The sequence below is a fragment of the Myodes glareolus genome, chromosome 10 (genome assembly GCF_982192425.1).
Source record: "Myodes glareolus chromosome 10, mMyoGla1.1, whole genome shotgun sequence".
Classification (NCBI taxonomy): Eukaryota; Metazoa; Chordata; class Mammalia; order Rodentia; family Cricetidae; genus Myodes; species Myodes glareolus.
The window spans coordinates 16,077,170-16,099,641 of record NC_142035.1 but is presented as its reverse complement, the minus strand read 5'-3'; the positions used below and the strand labels follow the sequence as shown (position 1 = coordinate 16,099,641).

General features: G+C 47.2%; 2 protein-coding genes across 2 annotated transcripts in view; one reads left to right on the top strand and one right to left on the bottom strand.

The window, feature by feature from the left end:
- The window catches only part of Mybl2 (MYB proto-oncogene like 2), a 36,848-nt gene extending 22,071 nt beyond the window's left edge, over window positions 1-14,777 (top strand). The window contains exons 7-14 of the mRNA XM_085697057.2: window positions 3,283-3,573; window positions 5,068-5,484; window positions 6,299-6,438; window positions 9,123-9,222; window positions 11,000-11,113; window positions 11,908-12,009; window positions 13,609-13,758; window positions 14,262-14,777. Of these exons, the coding sequence (XP_085553183.1) occupies window positions 3,283-3,573; window positions 5,068-5,484; window positions 6,299-6,438; window positions 9,123-9,222; window positions 11,000-11,113; window positions 11,908-12,009; window positions 13,609-13,758; window positions 14,262-14,390 (1,443 nt within the window). The 3' untranslated portion in view covers window positions 14,391-14,777. The remainder of the gene's footprint in view (window positions 1-3,282; window positions 3,574-5,067; window positions 5,485-6,298; window positions 6,439-9,122; window positions 9,223-10,999; window positions 11,114-11,907; window positions 12,010-13,608; window positions 13,759-14,261) is intronic.
- A 4,250-nt stretch (window positions 14,778-19,027) lies between these two features.
- Window positions 19,028-19,891, bottom strand: Gtsf1l (gametocyte specific factor 1 like). The gene has a single exon (XM_048440838.3). It carries the CDS (start codon window positions 19,548-19,550, stop codon window positions 19,095-19,097), a length of 456 nt encoding a protein of 151 aa, XP_048296795.3. The 5' UTR covers window positions 19,551-19,891; the 3' UTR covers window positions 19,028-19,094.
- Between the last annotated feature and the right edge of the window lie 2,581 nt (window positions 19,892-22,472).

Genomic DNA, 22,472 nt, shown 5'->3' with positions numbered 1-22,472 from the left:
TTAAAAATTCATTCTTTCCAGGCTGTGGTGGTACACACCTTTAATCCCAGCACTCAGGAAAGGCAGAGGCAGGAGGATTTCTGTGAGTTCAAGGCCAGCCTGGTCTATAGAGCTGGTTTCAGGTCAGCTAGGGCTATTACACAGATAAATCCTGTCTTGAAAAACCAAAGAACAAAAAATTCATCCTCATACTTCTTTGTTCTAGAACCATTTCTGATACCAAAATCTGTAGTAGGGTTCTCTAGAGGAACAGAACTTGGAATGAGTCTGTCTATCTATAAGTATAGTAAGGGGGTTTATTAGAGTGACTTACAGGCTGTGGTCCAGCTAGTCCAACAATGGCTGTCTACCAACAGAAGGTTCAAGAATCCAGTAGTTTTCAGTTCACAATGCTGGATGTCTCAGTTGGTCTTCATTTACAGCAGAATGAACTTGCCAGTGAGCGAGAGCAAGCAGGCAAAGAGCGAAAGTTTCCTCCTTCATGTCAGCAGTAAGTGTGGTTACTTAAAGGGTTAAAAGTTATTCTACCCACTTCAAATGATTTCATTACGAAAAGTCCTTCACAGGTGTATCGAGCTGCTTGGGTTTTAGTTAATTCCAGATGTAGTCAAGTTGACAACTAAGAACAGCCACCACACTCCAATAATTTGCTTTCTTACACTTGATCTTAACTATAAGAGGCCAAAAAACCTGATTTACTTTTTAAAAATTAAGATTGCAGGGCCAGACAATTGTGGCTCACGCTTTTAATCCCAGAGGCAGAGGCAGGCGATCTCTGTAAATTCAAGGCCAGCCTGGTCTACAGAGCAAGTTCTAGGAAAGCAGGGACTGTTACTCAGAGAAACCCTGTCTCAAAAAGATTGGAGACAAAGATGACAGTGTGTGCAGCCCCCTCCCCTATTTGTCTTGTACCCCTCTTACTGCTTGGAGGGAACGTGCTTGTCCCGGCTCTACACCGTCCTGCTTAAGAGTTACAGCACGTTTTTGCCTCTAATTCTTAGGGTTCCAACTTCTGGAATCTGATCCCCTGAAGTCAGATGCAGCTATGTAGAGGGGTAGGATATGAAATTGAAATTGCAGAGAAGAATGGAAGAACGTGTAAGGCGTCTCTAGCCCTAGCTCCCTGGAGGCTCCCTCCCTCACCAAAGAAGTCTGCTTCTGGCAGTTTCTTGCATGTCTAAGCAGTATGCTTTCAACTTGAGATTTCTGTGGGAAAGAAAAAATATCCACCAGGGGAGGCCAGAACATGAGGGGGTGTGGTGCTGCTAAAGACCCTGCTCTGCTGGAAGTCAGTTTATTGGCACACCTTTCTTTCTTTGACACTGCAGTGTTGTCTGAAGTGCTGGTCCTGCTGGGGTGGGGTGAGCCCCACAGGGTCCAGAGCACAGGAGATCAGCTCAACCTTTGTCTCATCCATTCCTCTCCAGATGCATTTTTTTGTTTGCTTTTGTTTTCATTTTTTAAAATAATTTATTTTTATTTTATGTGTACTGATGTTGTTTTGACTGTATGTATGTCTGTGTGAGGGTATTGGATCCTAAAGTTACAGACAGTTGTGAACTGTCATGTGGATGCTGGAAACTGAGCCTGGGTCCTCTGGAAGAACAGTCAGTATCCTTAACCCCTGAACCACCCCTTTAGCCCCTTATTTTCAGTTTTCTATTACATTTATTTATCTTGTGCATGTGTGTGTTGGGGAAGGGTGTCCATACCACTGTGCAGGTAGAGGTGAAGAACAGTTCTCTCCTACCTTGTGGGGTCCCAGCGATTGAACACAGAGCATCAGACATGGCAGCAAGTGCCTTAACCCACTGAGCCATCATGCCAGCCCAGCATTTGCTCTGAGAGCAGGTCTCCTGTAGCCTAGCCTAGCCTTGAATTTGTGTAAATTGTGAGCAGGACTCGTTTACTAGGTTCTGCTTTGAGAGTTATTCCTTCCTGTGAAGGATTTTCCTCAATTTCTATTTTTTTCTTACAGTGTTGGGATAAGCATCCAGAAACGTTTCAGGGCTAGTGCTAGGAGTTTCCATGTGTACTTGGGATTGGTTCCATTCCTGTCCCATTCCCAAAGAGCCTTGCCCGTGCTAGATAAGCACCCTCCCACAGACCTGCAGCTCCAAGGCTTAGCTCATTTTTCCCATTTGCCAGACTTGCATTAACTTACTGTATTACTCAGTGTGCCCATTAGGATATACTTTATCTAGGGCTAGCCCACACCTGTAGTCTCCGCACCCTGGAGACAGAAACTTGTTGGTCTGTTTAGAGACTTACAAGCCAATTGGAACTGCATAGAAATCCCGCCTCGAAAAAGAAAAACCGGGAGTTACTACATTTTTATCCCCTGAATGCTCTGTGCTTCATTTCAGCTTGTATTTCCCAGAATAAGGGCATTCACTTACTCTCGGTATGTCTGTTTCTTTCTATCTTTCTTCCTTTTTTTGTATTTTAGGGTATGTCTGTTTCTAATTCAGGGACTTCCACATTGATTCTGAATCTTGTGGTGGTAACGATTTGTTTTTGTTTGCTTGCTTTAAAAAAATAACCTTAACAAAAAAGTGAGTATGTGTGTCCGGACATGGTGGTCCACACTTTTAATCCCAGCACTCAGGAGACAGCGTCAGGCAGATCTCCATGTGGACCGTTACACAGAAAGACCCTGGAAACCTGGTTTTGGCGGGGGGGGGGGGACCAAACCACAAAACAAATGTGTGTGCATAATGGATTGCTTTGTTTGCTTGCTTTGAAGACATTTTTTGTTGCTTCAAAAACTGTGTGTCTGTGTGTGCAAGTACCATGGTGTGTGTGTGTGTGTGTGTGTGTGTGTGTGTAAGTCAGGATAGCATCTGTTTTCTCTACCATGTGGGTCTTATGGGTTAAACTCATGTTGTCTGCCCAGCGGCAGGCACCTTTATCTGCTGAGCCACCTCTGTAGCCTACGCTGTTGTGGAATTCACTATGTAACTTGTGGTCATTTTGCCTTGGCCTTTCAAGTTCTGGAATGACAAGTGCTGCCATGCCCAGCATTGTTTCAGGACCTCGGTCTTCTGTGTAGTCCATGTTCCGCTTTTCCTGTGAATAGTCCAGGATTAGTTATTTTTCCGTAAGTCTCATTAGCCTATGTCATACTGATATTTTTCAAATATGCAGTACAATTGGAATGTCTTGCAATTTCTGGTCATCTGAGCTTCCTTTATCTTTGATTTGGGTCATGTGTTTTTAGTTAGAAACTTAAAGCATTGTCTGTTTCAACAAAAATGTACAGTGTGTCCTTGAATCTGACAGGGAAGTCTGGTGGCTGGCTGGCCGCTGGTGCCTTCTGCTGTGAAGGAAGAGGAGAGCAGTGAGGAGGAGGCCACAGCAGCTGCTGCTTGTGTTAAACAGGAGCATGAGCCTGTCCCTGCTGATCTGGGTGAAGTGCACACCCCAGAGCCCCTGGAGCCCCTCAAGCGTGAATATCAAGAGGACTCATCGCCAGAAACGAGCCTGCCCTACAAATGGGTGGTGGAGGCGGCAAACCTCCTCATCCCTGCTGTAGGGCCTAGCCTCTCGGAAGCCCTGGACTTGATTGAGTCGGTATGTTGGGCCCAATACTTCTCTTGTGAACTTGCCTTTTTCTCTCCACCACTCTCCTTGCATTTATTGATTGATGGAGGTTGCACAGCCCTGACCAGGCTGGGGACACTAGTGAGATCATTGCAATCCTTGCCCTACAGCATGGAATGGGATGAAAAGTATTCTTAGAGAGGGTGCCAAATTGGCATCATATAGTTAGGTCTCGCTGGAGAGGGGCCTGGAAGTGCCAGGAGTTACGACTGCTCAGCCAGTGGGTTTGGCTGCTCACCCCTAGGTCATACTATGATTACTGCCCTAGGTAGGTTCTGCTCCTTGTGTGGAGACAAACAAATACATGTTTACCCCAGGTATTACACCAAGGACAGATCGATCCCACACAGCTCTAGCAGGTGATTCCTAGAGGATTGTGGGTATCCTGTAACTCCACAAGACTGCATCACTAGTAAGCTGACCAGCATGAACAACAGACTCATAGGCAGGCAGTGTCCTTGAGACGCCCAGCCCAGATTGTTTGCAGCCCTCAGGGTGGAGTCTCATCTTCACCAGCAGTTATTTACAGCTCTGTCACTCTGGGGAGGGGCCTTGCAGCTCTTGTAACTTTCCTCTAGGAGGGAATGTGACATTTCTGAGAAAATAGCTAAACAGTGACTTTGCTTGAGAGCTTGTGGCTGGGGCCACCCTTTTGATGTGATAGCCAGCTTTAGGCTATATCAGCTAGGAGTTAAGTCCTGACTGACTCAGACCTCAGACTGTCTACCGAGAGCAGTGAAGATCAGGGAAAGGATCTGTAAAAACGCTGTCCATCCTATCCAGCATCCTCCCCGGGCATTCCTGCAGGATATGCTTCCTAGCTCCAAGATGCCATCAGTTTCCTGGACCTCTGATCTCTCAGAGATCAGGATCTGAGGTCAGCCTAGCTGCAAGCTAGTTTCTGCTCTCAGGAATGAGCTGCCTCTGACTCCAGAAAGTCCCAAGAACCACAGCGTGCAAGTGGGCTCTATCTCAGGGCCACACTTCAGGATCGAAGTGGAACTGTCTGCTTCTAGACGCCTTTGGGTAAAGATGAGGACTGATGGTTTTCATGTACTCTTTTGAGCTTAGCATGGGTTCCTTAATGTAATAGCAGGAAAGGGAGCCAGAGAGATGGCTCAGCAGATAGAGGCACTTACCACCAAGCCCAGACATCTGATTTCAATCCAGAGGACCCACGTGGTAGAAAGAGAGGATTAACTCCTTCAAGTTGTCTTTGACACTCACGTATAAATAAATGCAATGAATTAATAAAAAAAAAAGTCATGCTTTCTAGCAGGTTGCTATGGGATTATAAAGCTGTTGATTGGCAAGCTTCAGTATAATACATAGAGCATTGAGGAAATGAATGTAAGTGATAATGACTGATCCCAGGGATAAGGAACCGATTTTGATATTGGTATATTTTCATGTAATGAATGAAGTTCTACTGTATTAGGACTTTCTACCCTCTCTCTCTGGCAGGACCCTGATGCTTGGTGTGACTTGAGTAAATTTGATCTTCCCGAAGAACCATCTGCTGAGGGCAGTGTCAACAGCAGCCCAGTGCAACCCCAGACATCACAGCAGCAAGAACAGGCACTGTCATCCCACGAGACTGTCACACCGGGGCCCAGCATGACTGAGTATCGGCTTGATGGCCACACTATTTCAGACCTGAGCCGGAGCAGCCGGGGGGAGCTGATCCCCATTTCCCCGAGCACTGAGGTTGGAGGCTCAGGCATTGGCACACCACCCTCAGTGCTCAAGCGACAGAAGAAACGGCGTGTGGCCCTGTCACCCGTCACAGAAAATAATGCCAGCCTGTCCTTCCTGGACTCTTGTAACAGTCTTACCCCGAAGAGCACACCTGTCAAAACCCTTCCGTTCTCTCCTTCCCAGGTGCGTGGGTCCCTCTGACTGCCTTGATTGCATAGATAAAACACCTAGTGCCCAGTGGGGTCTGGCACAGTACACATTGGGTAATCAGTATTCACTGAGTATCTCCCTGTGCTCAATGCTAGGGACTCAGTGCTAGGTGAGCAAAACCAGACCTGGCCCTGCCCTAATGAAGCTTCCACTCTGCATTATAAAAGATCCAGATAGGGGATAAAGTGGAGTGCTGCTGGGAATGGAGCTAGTAAGGATTTAGTCACTTGACCTGTTGCTACATTTCATCAAAATACTTGGAAACTGAGGAAAGGACAGCTTTATCTTGGCTACAGTGGCAAGGACGCCATGACAGCAGGAGCCGAAGGCAACCAGTCACACTGTAGCCTGCAGGGAGGCAAAATGATGATGTTCGACTCCCATTTTCCTTGCTATTCAGTCTAAGTTCCCAGCCTGTGGACTGGCACTGCCTGTGATAGGGTATGTTGTCCCCATTTCATTTAACCTAGTCTAGAAGAATCCCTTGCAGACGTGCCCAGAGGTTTGTTCCCATGGTGATTGCAAGCACCATCAAGTTGATAACTATGGATCCAGGGGGACTTTCAGGAATAGAGGAATTTCTTGAGAATGCTATAGGGCCTTGCTGGGTGATACAGGAAAGACAGAAGGGCTGAGTCATACTTGTTGAAAGAAGTCTTTGCTGGTGTCCTACAGGTCAGGACAAGACCTCAACCTCATAGAACATACATGGGGAGTGCTGTCTAAAGGTCTATTCCTCTCTGTCAAAGGCTTCATCTTGTCACATGTTCTAACTCTTCCCTGACAGTTTCTGAACTTCTGGAACAAGCAGGATACCCTGGAGCTAGAGAGCCCTTCACTGACATCCACTCCAGTGTGCAGCCAGAAGGTGGTGGTCACCACACCCTTGCACAGGGATAAGACACCCCTGCATCAGAAGTATCCATCGTGAGTGCTGCCGCACTGCCACCTGTCCACATCATGGGGCATAGCTTTCATACCTCTTGGTCCTTGTCTGAATAGCCTGTTCTTTTTCCTTCTTTTCCCCTTTTATTTTTTTAGCTTGATAGTCCTGGATCTCAGAAACAGTGTTGCCAAAAAAACCAAAAAAAACCAAAAAACAAAAAAACCTATTTTCCCTCCTTTGATAAGCATCAAGTATGGACCAGATGTGTTTGAACCTAAAAGTGCCCCTGGGCTCTGTATACCTCAGGAGGCAAGAGCTCTGCGATTGTGTCTGTCCTCAGCCTGCTGTGAGGAAGGGCTTTTATGGTATGCCCACTCCCTCTTGTGGCATGATGGAATTCCAGGTGACTGAGGGTTGCTTTCTTGCTCCTCTGTTCATTGGTTTGGCTGCAGAGGCATTACAGTAGGTTCAAGGTACTGGTTCAGCAACTTTGCACAAGGTAATGATGACTTTTCAAAAGCAATTTATTAAAATACATTGGTTAGAAATCACTCAATCTAATAATGATAGTCTTGTGAGAAGTAGTTCTTGCATTCAAATGAGAACCTGGACTTTACATCTGAGCCCTTTAACAGGGATGCTGAACTATGGCAGGCCTGGCCTTTTTCCTTTTGTGGATAGAGACCTGTGTTGTAGAATTTACTGCTGTATAATTTTGTATTTCTGTGTTTAACATTTTGTTTTATGGTACAGCTGAGGTATTTAGATAAGCGGGTCTTTTGAAAGATTTTTTTGCCACGTGGTGGTGGGACGCTGCCTTTAATCCCAGCACTTGGGAGGCAGAGGCCGGTGGATCTCTATGAGTTCAAGGCCAGCCTACCTAAGCTGGTAATGAGACTGCATCTCAATAAAAAAGGTTGCTGATAATGAGTGACATTCTTAGGCCTGTACTGTATGCAGCTCACGTGACTGCTAGGCTCTGCCTGGGTGTCCTCTTCCTGTTTTGTGCTTAAGAGATAGATAGCTAACTGGAATAGCCATGGACTCAGGGATTACTTTCCGCAATTGCCCAGTGTCACAAGTTCCCCTCACACAACTGTTCATCTATCTGCCGTCTGTTGGTGAGAGGGTGTATCTGATTCTTGCTGCTCCGTTTTGACCAGAGGTGGAAAACTCACTTTATCTTTAAATGCACATACTATCACAAATTCTTTTGATAATCTTATCATCTCTTTCAAAGATTCTTTGCAAGACATACTAGACTTAAATTTCCAAATTGGAGTTTTGTTGCCAAAAGCTTTATTTCATGCATCCTGTGTTTGAGGGTGTGCTGTTGTTTGAGAAGGCCCTGTGTGTCTTACACTGGCCTCAGACATAGTATGTAGCTGAGGCTGACCTTGATTTACTATCTTCCTGCCTCTGCCTCCCCAAGAGCTGGTGTCACAGGTACGTGTCACCACTGTGCCCAGAACTTTTTCCGTCATGTCACAGAAGTTGTGGCTTAGTAGAAGGAATGGTTTACTAACAACGGATATTGGTGTTCTCAGCTTACAGTGGAATAGACCCAACACTAGTTTAAAATGCCCTACATGGAGGCTGTGATAGAGCCAGTGATGAAGTGTGTACTTACCGTGCAGCAGGGGTAGGAGAAAAGAGGAAAATACCATGGAAAATGCCTTGAGTGGTACAGGACTAGAGATGAGTCAGTGGTTAAGAGCACTGACTGCTCTTGCAAAGGGTTCTGATTCAATTTCCAGTACATACATGGTGACTCACAGCCATTTGTAAGTCCAGTTATAGGAGATCTAATGCCCTTCTCTGAGTTCCTCATGCTGCTACACTCAAGTGGTGTACATAATTAAACTCAGACACACATGCACACACACTTTAAAAAGAGAGAAAATCCATTTAGTAGATAACTTCCAGAAAATAGTTTAGCCTTTCCTGCCTTAAATGTATTCAGTTGCTAACCCTGCAGTTGAGAAACTCCAATGCAAAAGCCTTTTACAAGAGACTGTTTTGCTAATTTATACTGTACAGAAAGTGAGAAGCACAATGCTGTTGGTGTGTGCTGTGCTGTAATTGTAAATTAGGAACTGTCTAAGCAGCACACATCAACGTATGATCCTTAGTGGTAGTGGACACTGGTGTCTGAAGGGAAGGTTGCCCTGACCTGAGGGGTGTCACACTGGTTCCAGCCAGAGATCAGGGACAGCCCCTTGGAAGCACAGCTGTCCGGAATCTGAGGAGAAGGTAACTCAGAAGGGAACTGCTGGAGCTCAAAGGTGGAAGCATGGCCCCTGAGTTTTGAGCAGATGGAGAGAGAACATGGAAGAACTGTAGATGTGTTCTTTCCACATTTCTTTCCCCACCATGGTGATTTGAGAGAACCTGTGGAGATCGTGGCTGTCTTGTACCTAGTACCACATATTTTCTATAGAGAGGGCACATAGGGTTGTGGGCTTGCTTCCCAGGCCTGAAATATGACTGCAGGTCTTTCTTGTCTCTGGGAAGCCCCCAGACTGTACTTTGGGGGCAGCACTCCTCCCCCCGAGGATAGCCTTCCTCTAGGTCCCTGACCTAGACTTGTGCAGGAAGTCAGGCCGGCACCGTTGGACCAATGTGATAGGAAAGAGTATCTGAGGGGAGTTAGGGGCCCTGGTCATGACTGGGAAAGCAGGAGTCCACTCTTTCCTTTGGCTGAGCCTCCTCTGGCCCCTGGCAGGTTTGTAACCCCAGATCAGAAGTACTCCATGGACAACACTCCCCACACGCCAACCCCGTTCAAGAATGCCCTGGAGAAGTACGGACCACTGAAGCCCCTGGTATGTGTCATGGTTGCTGTGACTCTCTATGGGGTGGATTCATCTGACATGGGCTGATGAGCCCTTTTCTCTCTGCGGGCTCCATATCTTCTAACAAGGTACAGTTTCTACTTGTTTGCATTTCCTGAGTACCTTCAGTGTGCCAGACAGGCAGAAACTGGCTGATGGTAGAGTTGGTGGTATCTTGTTGAAATTGTGTAGAACAGGGGATGTGGACATTAAAACACATGCCACCGGGTGGGGGGGAGGAGAGGAAGAGGGGGAATGGGAGGGTATGGGGAGGAAGTGGAAATTTTTATAAACAAACAAATAAAAAAAATAAAATAAATAAATAAAAATAAAACACATGCCACCTAAATACCTAAAGATTTTCTTACTGTAAAGAAAAGGGCCAAGGCATAGTGACACTCACCTGTAACACCTGTTGTTGGCAGGTGGAGAAGACAGACAGATCAAAAGTTCAGCTACCTAAAAAGTTTGAGGCTAGCCTGAGCAACATGAGACCTCTTTAAAAGGTGGGGGTGGAAGCCAGATATGGTGGTCCCTGCCTTTAATCTAGCACTCAGGATGCTGAGGCAAGGCTATTGTGAGCCAGTCTGCACTTCATGGGGAGGAGAGAAGGAAGGCTTCAGCAAAGATAAAGGTTATCTCATTGATTCTAGGTCAAGTGGGGCTTCTAGAAACTGGTACTAGTCATGAGTACTAGTTAATACTGCCCCTACTGGGTTAGAAAGGCTATCTGTTGAACTAGGTCGCCCTTCAGGCTTGTTCTTGGCAGCTGTAGATGAGTAGGCAATGCTGGCTCTTTGTATGACATTTGAAGTGTCACTGTGAGTGTTCACTGTCTCTCCAAGTCTTTGCTACCCGAGGGTAGAGAGGTTACTTGGAGCTTCTGTACCTGAGCAATGGAAACAAGACACATAATGTCCCAGTTAGTGCGGAACAAGTACAGAAGGAACCTGGGCTTTTGGTGTATGTAGGTTCTTTCTTTTTAAGATAGCTTTTGTCTATGAAGCCCAGTGTCTTGGGTTTCTATTGCTGTGGTAAGATGCTGACCAAAAGCAACTTGAGGGAGATAGGGCTTATTTCAGCCTACAGTGGGAAGTCAGGACAGGAGCTAGTGCGCTGATGGGGTGCTCTGTACTTGCTTGCTCCTCGTGACTTGCTCAGTTACTTTCTTATACACTCCAGGACTACAATGGGGCCCTCCCACATCAATTATTATTAAGAATATGCCCTCAGAGGTTTGCCTCCAGCCCATTCTCAGGTCTCCTCAGATGACTCTAGTTTGTGTCAAGTTAATGGAAAACTAACACTGTCAGGACTGTCCTTGAACTTGTCCAGGCTGATTTCTCCTGTCTGTGCTGAGGTTATAGACAGGTGCTGTCTGAAATCGCTGGATTCTAGTGGTGCTTCTGCTCAACCCTTGAGGACCTGGGACTTTGAAGAAGGCCGGGCTCAAGCATCTGGATTATAATAACTGCTGTGGCCCGAGTCAGGTTCTTGATATTTATGAGCCCGAGTTTCTACTCTGTAGACATGAAAATTGCTGCACAGGGCTATGTGGAGCTGTAAAGTTGCTCTTCTAGACGTGTAGGTTCAGGGTCAAGGTTTTCGTCCAGTTGTCCAAGGCAGGATCCCTAGGTTATGAACAATTCATGTGAGGTCAGTGTCCTGGTGTAGGCTTCCTTTGCTTGCCTAGTACCGTCTGAGAGGTATCTCAGACCTGCACAGCCTGAATGGGCCTCCTGTGGGTCACCCTTGCATCTGTCCACAGCCCCAGACTCCACACCTAGAAGAGGACTTGAAGGAAGTGCTCCGTTCTGAGGCCGGGATTGAGCTCATTATTGAGGATGATGTGAGGCCTGAGAAGCAGAAGAGAAAGCCTGGGGTGAGTGACTTGAGGACTCTTACTGCCTGGGCAGCTGGCCTAGAAAGTCAGCCCCGAGGGCAGGGGGACCCATGAAGTGCCTTACTGGGGGAGTGCACCTTTCAGAGGGCCCTGGCCTCTTTCCTGGGTCTTCCTGCACTTTGAGTGATGCACTCACTCACTCACCCAACTTTGTGAATGCACCTTTCTGAAGTGGGTTGGACCAGGGGGTGCCCAGTGCAGTAGTGGTCAAGTGAGACTTATGGAGACAGGCGTGCAGCACACACTCTCATGGCCATGTGAATTCATGTGGGATGAGGGAATAGAGGGGGACAGATTCCAAGTGTTCCTTTCAGATGGTAGAGTGAGTTAGGAAGAAGGTCAGAATGGGTACCTCAGCCATGAAGACAGCGTGTGGGGGTTTCTGTCAGGTGAGGTGGGATTCACAGGGCCACTTGATGAGACCAGTCATGGTCTGCTTCCTTCCCATTACACTGGCTGGCTACTCTTGTTGGCACAGATCTCCTTGCTTTTGTGTTCTTCCCTAGACTGCTCTCCCTAGGGGGAGATGATGAAGCTAGGCAGTGAGGCTGGGAAGTACCCACGGTGTCTGGCAGGGTAAGGACCACTTGGGTCAGAGTCTAGTGTGGCCAAGGTCTCCTGGTCTTCCCATATCCCTAGAGCACAAACTGCTTGCTATCTATGCCTTGATTACACACACTCTCAAGTCCTGATTCAATGACTGGTCACTGAGGCATTGACCATGGGGAACCTGATTACTCACGCCATCCATCCTCTTCCTCCCTAACCCTCAGCTGCGGCGAAGCCCCATCAAGAAAGTTCGAAAGTCTCTGGCTCTTGACATTGTGGATGAAGATGGGAAGCTGATGTCTACACTTCCCAAAGCTCTGTCCTTGGTAAGGGGGTGACAGTGACCACCTGCTTCACAGGTCCTCAGGAACCTGCCTTTGGATCTGTCTGGTGATGGAGAGGACCCTCTAGATGGGGTGGGTTTCTGTTCTCCAGTTGGGCCCAGTGTTGGGAAGATTGGCAGGAGATGGCAGGTCTGAGCAATCAACCTGAGCTTCACTGAGAGTCCTGCTGTGTCTTTCCTAAGTTTGATTTGACAACAGTTGTATTGCTAGAACACTGTAGGCCCTCCAGCACCACCCTGCCCACTGCGTGCCAACAACATGGGCCCCAAGCCCAACTGGGTGGTTGAGGCACTTCAACCCTGAGCAACTGCTATCTGGCCTATAGGCCAGCCTTGCTCTTCTGGGCATAGAAGTCACTGCCTTTAAGAGCCCAGGTGTTGTGCTACTGCTGGTCCCTCGGAGCTGATGGGATGTGGCCTGGCTTGACCTGGTGTATAAATTGATGGTGTGGCAGTTTTGTTGTATGGTTAAAGGGAAGGTTTTTTATTTTGGATATGAGAGAACATCCAGAGACGTCTGGAAGAGTCCAGAACAGAGAAAAACTGCACATAAACAGCAGACTAGACATGGCGAGGGCTATCTGCAAGAGAGGGGAGGAGAGCATGGGATAGAGAACCGAGAAAACAGCACGAATGACGGGGTTATAAGGAAAACGCGTGACTGCCAGGAGGGAACTGGGATTTGGGGGTAAGGGAGGAGATAAGAAGGGTTAGGATGCTTCCCTGGGCTTTGAAATGAGTAACAGATACTTGTGATAAGACCAGCCAGCATAAATAAGCTTTGGTATACCGATAGGTCCCACAAGTAACCATATGTTCCAGTGGAGGGGAACTGGCTTCACAGGTCCCTGAGGAATGTTAGCTTTTATCTACCTGCCAGGATCCTCCTATCTAGGTCTAGGTTGAGCTCATTTCTGGATGTTTGGACAGTGGGGGATTGGAGTTTCCTTTGGGCCTGACACCCGGGACCAGTAGAGAGGCAGAGAGGGGTGGGAGCATAAATGAAGGATATGAATTGCTAAACAGACCTTATAGGTAGGGCTGTTGTCCTAGAAAAGCCTTTTTCCAGGGAACCCTGCCCGTTGGGGACTTGCTCCCTTCAGTCAGACCTTTGGCTGCCTCCAGAGGCACATACTTTGTTGGGTTTTAAGCAGTGCTGGGGGTTGAACTCTGCTGTGGAGATGGGTGTAGGGAATAATTAGCCTGTGGTCTTGACTCCTGGGCCCCTCACCCCAAATGGAACATAAGGAAAGCAAACCAGTGAGCAGATTAGGGCTGCTTTAGAGGTTCCCAGCACATTCCACTTGATGCTTAGGGTTGTTTCTGGACCAGGAAGCCTGGAGTACTGTGTTGGACCTCATGTGACAGGAGCTGGCATTGCTGGGCTCCGAAATGATCAGTTCATAGATATTCCATTAAGTAAAAAGATTAAGTTTAAACTCCTTATCTGAAAGGGAACTGAGGCTTAGAGGGTGGATACCCTGCTCCAGATCTCAGCGGGGTGGGGATGCTGTGATACCAGATTGTGTTTCTGTTTTGTTTTCTCCTGGCAAAGTGGTGACTAACTTGGTTTTGATTTCAGCCAACAAGTGCCCCATCCAGCTCCTCTAGCTTCACCCTGCCAGGTATCAAAGAGGATAACAACCTGCTCAACCAGGGGTTCCTGCAGGCCAAACCTGAGAAAGTGATGGCCACCCAGAAGCCCCGGAGCCATATTCCAGCCCCTGCCCCTGTGAGTGCTTGCTGTAAATAGGTCCTGCTACCCTTTTTGCCCCAGGGCCTGACAGTTCTACTGCATTCCTATAACTCTTTGCCTGGTTAACTTTTATAATCTTAGCCCAACTGCTACTTCCTGTGGGAAGCCATTCCTGACCTCACCTGAAGAGATGCATCTAGCTCCATTTCCTTCCTGAGGCTTGGGCTTAACCTGCCACTGGGTCATTATCTGCATTTGGCTTGCTTAGTGCTGACCTGGGTCATTGCACCCCAGTGTCCTCATCTGTTCTGCTGTGGCTTCTCCTGAGGCCAGCAGGTGCTGCACACTTTTTCCTGTCTCAGCCTCATGCTTTACTATTAAGCCCACAGCTGAGGCATGACTTCCCCAGGACCACCAAAGAAAATGGAGGGAGCATAAACTGGCTTCCAGCATCCAGAAGGAGGGCCCTAGAAATGTCCCCACCCTTACTACCCAGGACTACCAGGGTTTGTTATTGAGCTAACTCTCTCACCTACCAGATGACCAGCGCCTGGAAGATGGTGGCCTGTGGGGGCACCAAAGACCAGCTCTTCATGCAAGAGAAAGCCCGGCAGCTCCTGGGCCGCCTGAAGCCCAGCCACACATCTCGGACCCTCATTCTGTCCTGAAGGGGCTTGGAGGGCACGCATCTGTTCTCATGTTTACAGGGGCTAGGGTGGGGGTTGAGGTTTGTTTTGAAATCACATTCAGGTGATCAGCTTCAGGAAGTTGTCTGCTGCCAGCCCCTCAGACTACTCAGGTGGCAGCAGAAGTAACACACACTGTCCCCAGGTAGGAAGTTAGTTTCTGGTGCTAAAAGAACAAAATCCCACTCCTGGGCCTATCTGTTCTGTCCCCAATGCCACTAGGAACCCTGTTAGCTTCTCCCAAGCTCTCATCAGGACCAGCCTCATCTCAGACCCCTGCTTAGGATAGGGGACGTGGCTAGGAGTGTTCCTTTTTTCATCCCCTTTTGGTCCATTCTCTCCACAATAAAATACCCTTCTCCCTGTGCAGCCCTGACTCTGCCTTTTGGGCCTTGCTTGAAGTGCCTTAGTGGCTTTCTTCTGACATGTAGGTATGTGGACCTTTGTCCTCAGAACTTTGCCCTGTGGAAAGGAATGCAAATCTCCTAGGAACTCTTGGTTGGAGTTGGGGATGTGTGAGAGGCTCTTGGAAGGTGGAAAGAACTGGCAGAACCGTCCAACTCTGGTGGCCAGTGTGCAGAAAGAAGGCTGCCTAGCTCTGGAGGAACAATTGCTCAGGCTGTTGCCTCCCTTGGTTAGGGTCAGTGGATAGAGTATGGCCTATAGCTGGTGAGCTTGAAGAGAGAGATGCTGAGCCTAATGTTTAGATCAAGAAGTTCAGTAGTTTGCATGAGTGCCATTGGGTTGGAGGTTGGATGAACCTCTGGGAGGCCTATACCAAGTCCAGGTAGCAGGGAAGACTAGAGGCAGATCCTTTCTGAAAGGGCAAGAGATACCATCTCAAGACACACCTGAGCCAGTGCACCAGAGTTCAGACACTTCCCTGCTCTTATGCAAGGGATGATGGGGACAGGCTCTGCTCTTCCCATACTGCCTTCTACAGTCTGTGCCTGAGCACCATGCTCAGGTAGGTTCTGTCTCTGAGCTGGACCTGCCTCACCCCTGTGCCTGTTTGTGCTTTTCTCTCTACTAGAACCAAGAAGGGACTTATGAGGGGAGCCGGGAGGGCAGGGGGGGGGGGCGGGGGGGGGGTGGAGCTACATTGGCTCCTGGTCTGTGCTAGAGAAGGTGTGGTGGCAGAAACGAGGCTACCGTGAAGCAGAGGATGAAGGCTGCTAGTGCTTACTAGACTTTTCAGTCAGTCTGGGCTGTCCAATGTATGCTGCCACCTGCATGTAAGGTGGGTCTTTCCCTTTGAATCCCTGGAATTTCCTCAGACACACCCAAGTCAACCATGAAGAGTAGCCACCAGAGTTTCTCCACCTTTCTCCTTGTTCCTCTGCCATAAAAGGCTGTCAGCTTCCTTGGGGAAGAGGCCTGAGCTGCCTTGTTTCCAGAGGTTCCCACCAAGATCAAGAGTATTGTGGCTGTCTGCTGCTGGCTGGAGGTGCAGGTTCTTGGGTCCAAAGACCTTAGAGAGGAGCCCAGGCTCCTGGAAGTCTTGGTTATGCTGATGAGACCCCACCCAATGCCCTTTCCTACCTCTGGCTTTTTTTTTTTTTTTTGGACTAAAATGTAATGAGAAAATTTTTATTAAATGAGAAAAAATTAAATTGTTTTTATTTTGTGTTTCAACTAGTTTCCCCTCCCCCTTTTTCCTTCTCCCCCTCCCCCATCCACTCCTGTCTCCATTCTGAAAGGGTCAGGCCTCCCATAGGAGTCAACAAAGCATAGCACGGCAAGTTCAGGCAGGACCAACCAAGCTCTTCCCCATGCATCAAGGTTGGGTGAGGCAACCCAGCATGGGGAGAAGGGTCTCAAAAATAAGCACCAAGGACAGGTCCTGATCCCACTGTTAGGAGCCCCACAAACAGACCAAGCTACACAACTGTCACACACACATGCAAATCCTACCTCTGGTCTTATTCTCAGGAATTATACAAAGGGAGAGCCCACAGGGGATGGGAGTACCTATTGCTTGTTGCAGGGAGCCAGCTGGAGGTGAGGCCTTTCGACCTTCATCAGTTGGTGTTTCCTAATGTGATGAGCTCGGTGCTGGGAGCAAAATGTGAATATTAAGTAGGAACAGTCTCAAAGTTGAGCAGGGATCAACCAACAAGATCCAAATGGTGGCCTGTATATAACATATCCCCAAGGTGAAGATGTCTGAGGCATCCTCGGATACAAGGAAGAGTCACTTGGGACTCTGGGAAAATCTACTAAAGGAGACAAGATTCCTGCTATCACTGAGACTCGAGAGAGTGTGCTAAACTACCCAAACCAGCTGGTTATAGACTTTGAGGAAGCAGGCAATTCATACATTAATTGGAGGTAGTTTGTCATATAGCAGGTGCAGTCTCCCAGTTCTTTGGAGACAGGGTGAGGACTGAAGTAGGTCTGGGCAATAGTAGATGGCTAGAATCTGGATTTGGGCTAGCCTGCAATGAGGGAGAGGGTTTGTTGGTGAGACTTGACTTGGAAGACATGCATGGATGGCTGAACAATGCCGTGATGGCTAGCATTGGTGTAGAGCTTCCCTGATCACAGTTTGCTGAGCCACTCAGTCCTTTATAGCCAGAACTATGGATCTGCTGCCCTACTGACAACAGCTGATGGGAACTTCCCATCTGGTGACAGAATGGATTCTGCCCAAACTGGATGCTACGGAGGCCTTTCTCACACCCTTCTGGGTTTACTTTGCATTTTGAAGTTTTTACTTTGACATTTTAAGTGCACAGAGGACCTACCATGATCATGTGATGAGTTCCAGCACTCCATTTTGCCAACATTCACATCTGGCCAAAGAGTGATGCATTTCACAAAACCCAAAGAATGGCTGGTGTAAAACCATCTGCAAACACCAGGCTTCCTCTGGTGTTGTCTCCATTCAACCCAGGGAGTCACTTTGCATTTGGCATATTCGTTTAAACTTCCTTATGGAAGGCTTCAAGTTTATATAAAAGTAGGCTAAAGGTGTAGAAAGTGATAGTGTGTATGATTAGTATGTGCAAAGACCTGGGTCTCTAGTAACAAACACACAAAAGATTAAGACACTAGAATCACCTTATGATAGTAAGGTCTTATATGACAATTTGCTCATAACACACACCAGATGTTTTCCCGGCCTTACACAACTATCCCTCCACTGCTTCCCCTAACTTCCCATTGGCTGTTCTCTACTTAGTACACTTAAATTCTTGTTAAATTTTATTATTTGGTGCTGGTGATCACTTGTTCTTCCAGAGGACCCAAGTTCAGGTCCCAGTATCCCTGTCAGGCAGTTTACATCCCCTGTAACTCCAGCTCCAGGGGCACCTGCTGAGACTTGGCATACATTCACATACACACAAGAATAAAAATCTAAGATTGTTATTGGGTATGGTTTTTAGGGGGGGTGTTATTTACAGTGTGTGTATGGACAGTGTTCATGTGGAGTTGATTCTCTGCCTTTATGTGGGTTCTGGAGATTGAACTCAGGTCAGCTTAAGTGTTCAGCAAAGTGTCTTTACCCTTTGAGTAATCTCACCCAACACACCGAGAAACACTGTCTCTGGGGTCAGGGGCACACAACATTATGGAAACAGTTGGGGCAAGGGTGGTGGGGCATGTGCCCAAGTTATGCTTCAAAAAAAATAGATTTACTCCTACACTCACTTCACAGTTCGAGGTCAACTGGACTATGTGGTTCTAGGCTAGCTACACACTAAGACTGTATCTTAAAAAATAAAGATTTCTTAAGAACTTACAAAAACCTAATTATGGCTTCTGGCTGCTGTTTCTTAAAAAAAAATACATATGTAAGCCAGGTAACACATCACAGGTGTGCACAGGCGAAGAATAGGGAAATGCCTTCCTTATTCCTTGGTTGTCCTTCCTTGAAGCAGCCAGTGTTTAGAGTCTAGGAAGAAGCTCTTATCAGGTGCTGAGCATTTAAACCTCTGGACATGCTGCTGTTTTATCCTGTGTATGCCATATAAGCACAAGCACATATATCATGCTTCCTCTCTGGCCCTGTACAAATGGCATATTATAAAATAGATTTTTCTGGGCTTGTTTTTTATCAGTTAAACTTGGTGGTTGGCAATCTGTATTCTACCAGCCAAATCTAGGCTGCCTCTTGTTTGTGTAGACAGTTTTATTGGAACATGGGGTCACTGACTTAGGTGTTATCTCTGGCTCTTTCCGTCCTATAGAAACAAGTAACTGCCAGAGAGTCTGCAGGTGAAACAAGTCTAACTATACACCTTTCTGAACAAGCAATGTCCAATTTCCAACATCTGTACAGTTTCTACAAATGGCTCATCACAGTCCCTTCTCTTGTTAGTAAAGCTACAACCTAATTCCCTCAGGTAGGCCCTCTTTATGGGCAAGTCAGTGCTGCTATAAGTAATACGTTACTAAGTAACTGTACTCAACCTCATTTTCTACATGTGGCTGTCTGTGCAGGGTGAAGTCTTAGATGTGGAATTATTTGATCAAAGCCTGTGTATTTTTATAGTTCCTGTCAAAGTGTTTCCCATGGAAGTTGGGTCAACTTACAACCATCTCACCTTTGTTATAAACCCCACCTCTCCCGCAGACTTCTTAAGCCCTTTTGGAACAGTCAGCAGCAGGGTCAGTTACTTTGCAGGTTTTTTATTCTGAGATTCGCGCCTATCCACACATTTGAGAGCCCTCTTCTTCCTGCTACAGGTTTGCCCTCCTGGTCCTGGCTCGAGGGTCTTCTGGGGTTTGGTCTCCTCTCTGTGACTCTTGTGTGTCACTTTCACAAACAAGTTTTTGGGGAACAAAACTCTTAAGAACGAACATTGGGTGAGAGTTGGCACCGTCAACATTCCATATATCAGGGTTGGAAAGCCAACGGACCGGTAGTGTGTCTTCAGTCTGCGGCTCTGGGAGGCTAATCTGAAGAGGGCTCAGCGTGTCCTCTTCCTCCAGGGAGCTTCGGTTGACACAAGTAGCTTCATGTTCAGCCAGTTTTCTGATGGGGACCACGTGGCAAGCATTGTATTTACAGCTGGCCATCTTTTTGGCTTTCTTGGGATTCTTCTTCCTGCATGATGCCAGGTGGTACTGGAGTCTGCTGAGTGGGATTCGGTGGTGAGGGTTATAAGGACAAATTTCTATGGATTCTGGCTCCATGGGGATTTGACTTGAAGCCAGGTCGTCTTGCTGTCCAAAGTATAAGTGGCACACCTCTCAAGGAAAAGCCTTTTTGCAAGAAAGATTGTACTGTCTTCCGCCAAGCTTTGGCTCTTGAGACTCTGGAGTGAAATTCTTACTCTTCAAGTTCTGTCAGCAACAGCTATGCAGAGAAAGCCAGCAAACGGCTGTAAGAGAAGGTAACTCAAGCAGATACAAGAACCCAAAACGGTAGCTTCCAAGGAGGTGAAGTTAGCAGGCTATATACAACCCTTTGACTCGAAGGGCTGTTACCCTGTGTTGTCAAGGGACAGAATGGGTGGTCACAATGGGTAGCTTATGACATCAGGAAAAGACTGTCCATTGCTTGGGGGAGTGGCCTCGAGGAAAGCGGCTATTCAAATTTGTTTATGGCAGAAACATTGCCATTGCATCTTCTGACTACATTAGTATAATTAAACCCAGTATACACTTTGGTTTACATCAACTAACTTTGTGTTTTCTTTCAAAAAAATATTTTTACATGTATTTATTTGTATGCCGTGGCATGTAGTGACATAATTGTGGCGGTGGGAGAACTACTTTCAGAAAGGACTTGGTTTTCTTCCTCCATGTGAGTTCTGGGTTCGAACTCAGGTTATCAGGTTTAGCAACAAGCACTTTTACCAAATGAGCCTTCTTGCCAGTCCTCCTGTCTGCCTCCTTTCCTTCCTTGTCTCCCCCCCCCGCCCCGCATCCACCCCCCCCCCGCACTCACTCCTCCCCCCCCCACCCCGCATCCACCCCCCTCACCCCCCCCCGCATTCACCCCTCCCCCTCCCTCCCCTTTTTTGAGATCAGGTTGGCCTGGATCTTGATATGTAGATGAGGATGACCTCTACCTCGTGTGCTGGGATTATAGACGTGTGCTGCTGTAGCCAGTTTACATGGTGCTAGGGACCAAACCCAGGGCCTTGTGTTTGTGGCAAGCAGACTGCTGTACCCTCAGTCTTATTTTCTGCTCTCTTTGGTTCATTTTTTTCTTCTCCCGCCCCTCAATCTATGTACCTACCATCTATCTCTACTAGGTCACTTCTTCGTGTAGGCAGTCTCTAATTTTAAACCCTCTTGCCTCAGCCTCCCAAGTGCTACAATCTCCGGGGTGTGCAACACACCCGGCACCAACTCTTATTTTAAGTACAGAGTGTTGAAGAAATAGTTCCACCCTTCCTCACTTTGTACACTTTCTAATTGTTTAATAATTACAGATTGAAATATCCAATTTTTTTTTAAAAAATAGTTTTTTTATTTTGTGTGTGTTTTCCCTGCATGTGTGTAAGTGTACTGCATGTGTGCCTGGTGCCCTTGATAGCTCACAATCATCTCTAATGCCAGTTCTAAGGGATCTGATGCCCTCTTCTGGCCTCCGTGGATTCCTGCATGCTTGTGTGCTTCTTAAAGGAGTCAGAGAAGCAAAGACATACCCAAGGAAGGGAAAGCACTCCTGAAGGGGTAATCCTGATTTAACTGGCTCCTTGGCCTTTGCAGGATGAGAATGTGCTCCTGAAGAGGTAGTTGCTCAAGCCTGATTTAACCGCCTCCTTGGCCTTTGCTGCTGTTGTCCTTTGGTATCTGTGAGGTCCCCCCCCACCCCGTGCCTCTCCTCAAATCTGTGTCTTTTTTGCTATTTCGACTCCCCTTACATCTTACACCACTTGGGGAATTACTGTCCTTCTGATTCAAGTTCAACTTCCTGACCTCTGTTAACATACTGTTCTGTCTCTGTTGGCTCGACAACATCCTTGTTTCACCTTTTCTTCCTTTAAGGATTTATTTTGGGGGCTGGAGAGATGGCTCAGAGGGTAAGAGCACTGGCTGCTCTTCCAGAGGTCCCGAGTTCAACTCCCAGCAACCACATGGTGGCTCACAACCATCTGTAATGTAATGAGACCTGGTACCTTCCTTGCCAGCAGTACATTATATGCTTAATAAATAAATCTTTAAAAAAGGATTTATTTTGTTTGTGTGTGTCTATGTGAGCATATACCGCATGTGTGTGGGAAGAAGGTGTTACAGGAAGTTGTGAGCCCCTGATGTGGGTGCTAGAAATGAACCCAAGTTCTTTGAATGAGCTGCGGGTGCTCTTAGTTGCTAAACCAATTCTCTAGTCCCACCTTTATTTTTTAAAAAAGATTTATTTGATTATGTGTATAAGTGTTTTGCTTTGCTTGCATTATGTAAGTGAGAGCACACACTTGGTGCTCTCAGAGGTCAGAGAGGGTCCTAGATCTTTGGAGTATCAGGCAGTCATGATCCTCCATGTGGGTTCTGGGACTCGAACCTGGGTCTTCTCCTAAGAGGAACAAATGCTCTTAACCATTGAGCCAACTTTCCAGCAGTCTCCTCCCCCTTATTCTTGAATAGTGTATTCACTGACTGTAGTGTGTTTCCTTTGCTTTTCACTTGAGCTGAGTCCAGTTGTTTTTATCATTCTACTTATGGAGTTGAGAGGCCAGACTTCTATGTGTGTGTGTGTGTGTGTGTGTGTGTACTTGTACTCATGTACATGTGTGCATAAATATAGAGACCAGATAACTATCTCAGAGATTATCTACAGAAACACTGCCTATCTCCTTTGAGAAAGGGTCCTTCGCTGGGCCGGATCTTACCAGTTAGACTAGATTGGTTGGTCAGCTAGTCTCCACCTCCCAGCTCTGGATTGTACACAGGTGCCACTATGTCCAGCAGCATTTTCCCCTGGGTTCTGGGGCCTGAGCTAGGCTCCTCGTGCTCCCCCAGGTTCATGCCATCAACTAGAGTGCTAACACTCTATCCGGCGCCTTGAACTGTGTGTGACTAGCTTGTGCTGGTTTGGAAACCGTTCCTCCTCTCCTCAAATGCTGCCTCTGCCTCACGGTCTCTCCTCTCCTCCCTGAGGACCCT

What these genes read in the sequence shown, in the direction of transcription:
- Gtsf1l (XM_048440838.3), bottom strand. Translation starts at nt 19,550, where the DNA reads ATGGAGCCAGAATCCATAGAAATTTGTCCTTATAACCCTCACCACCGA.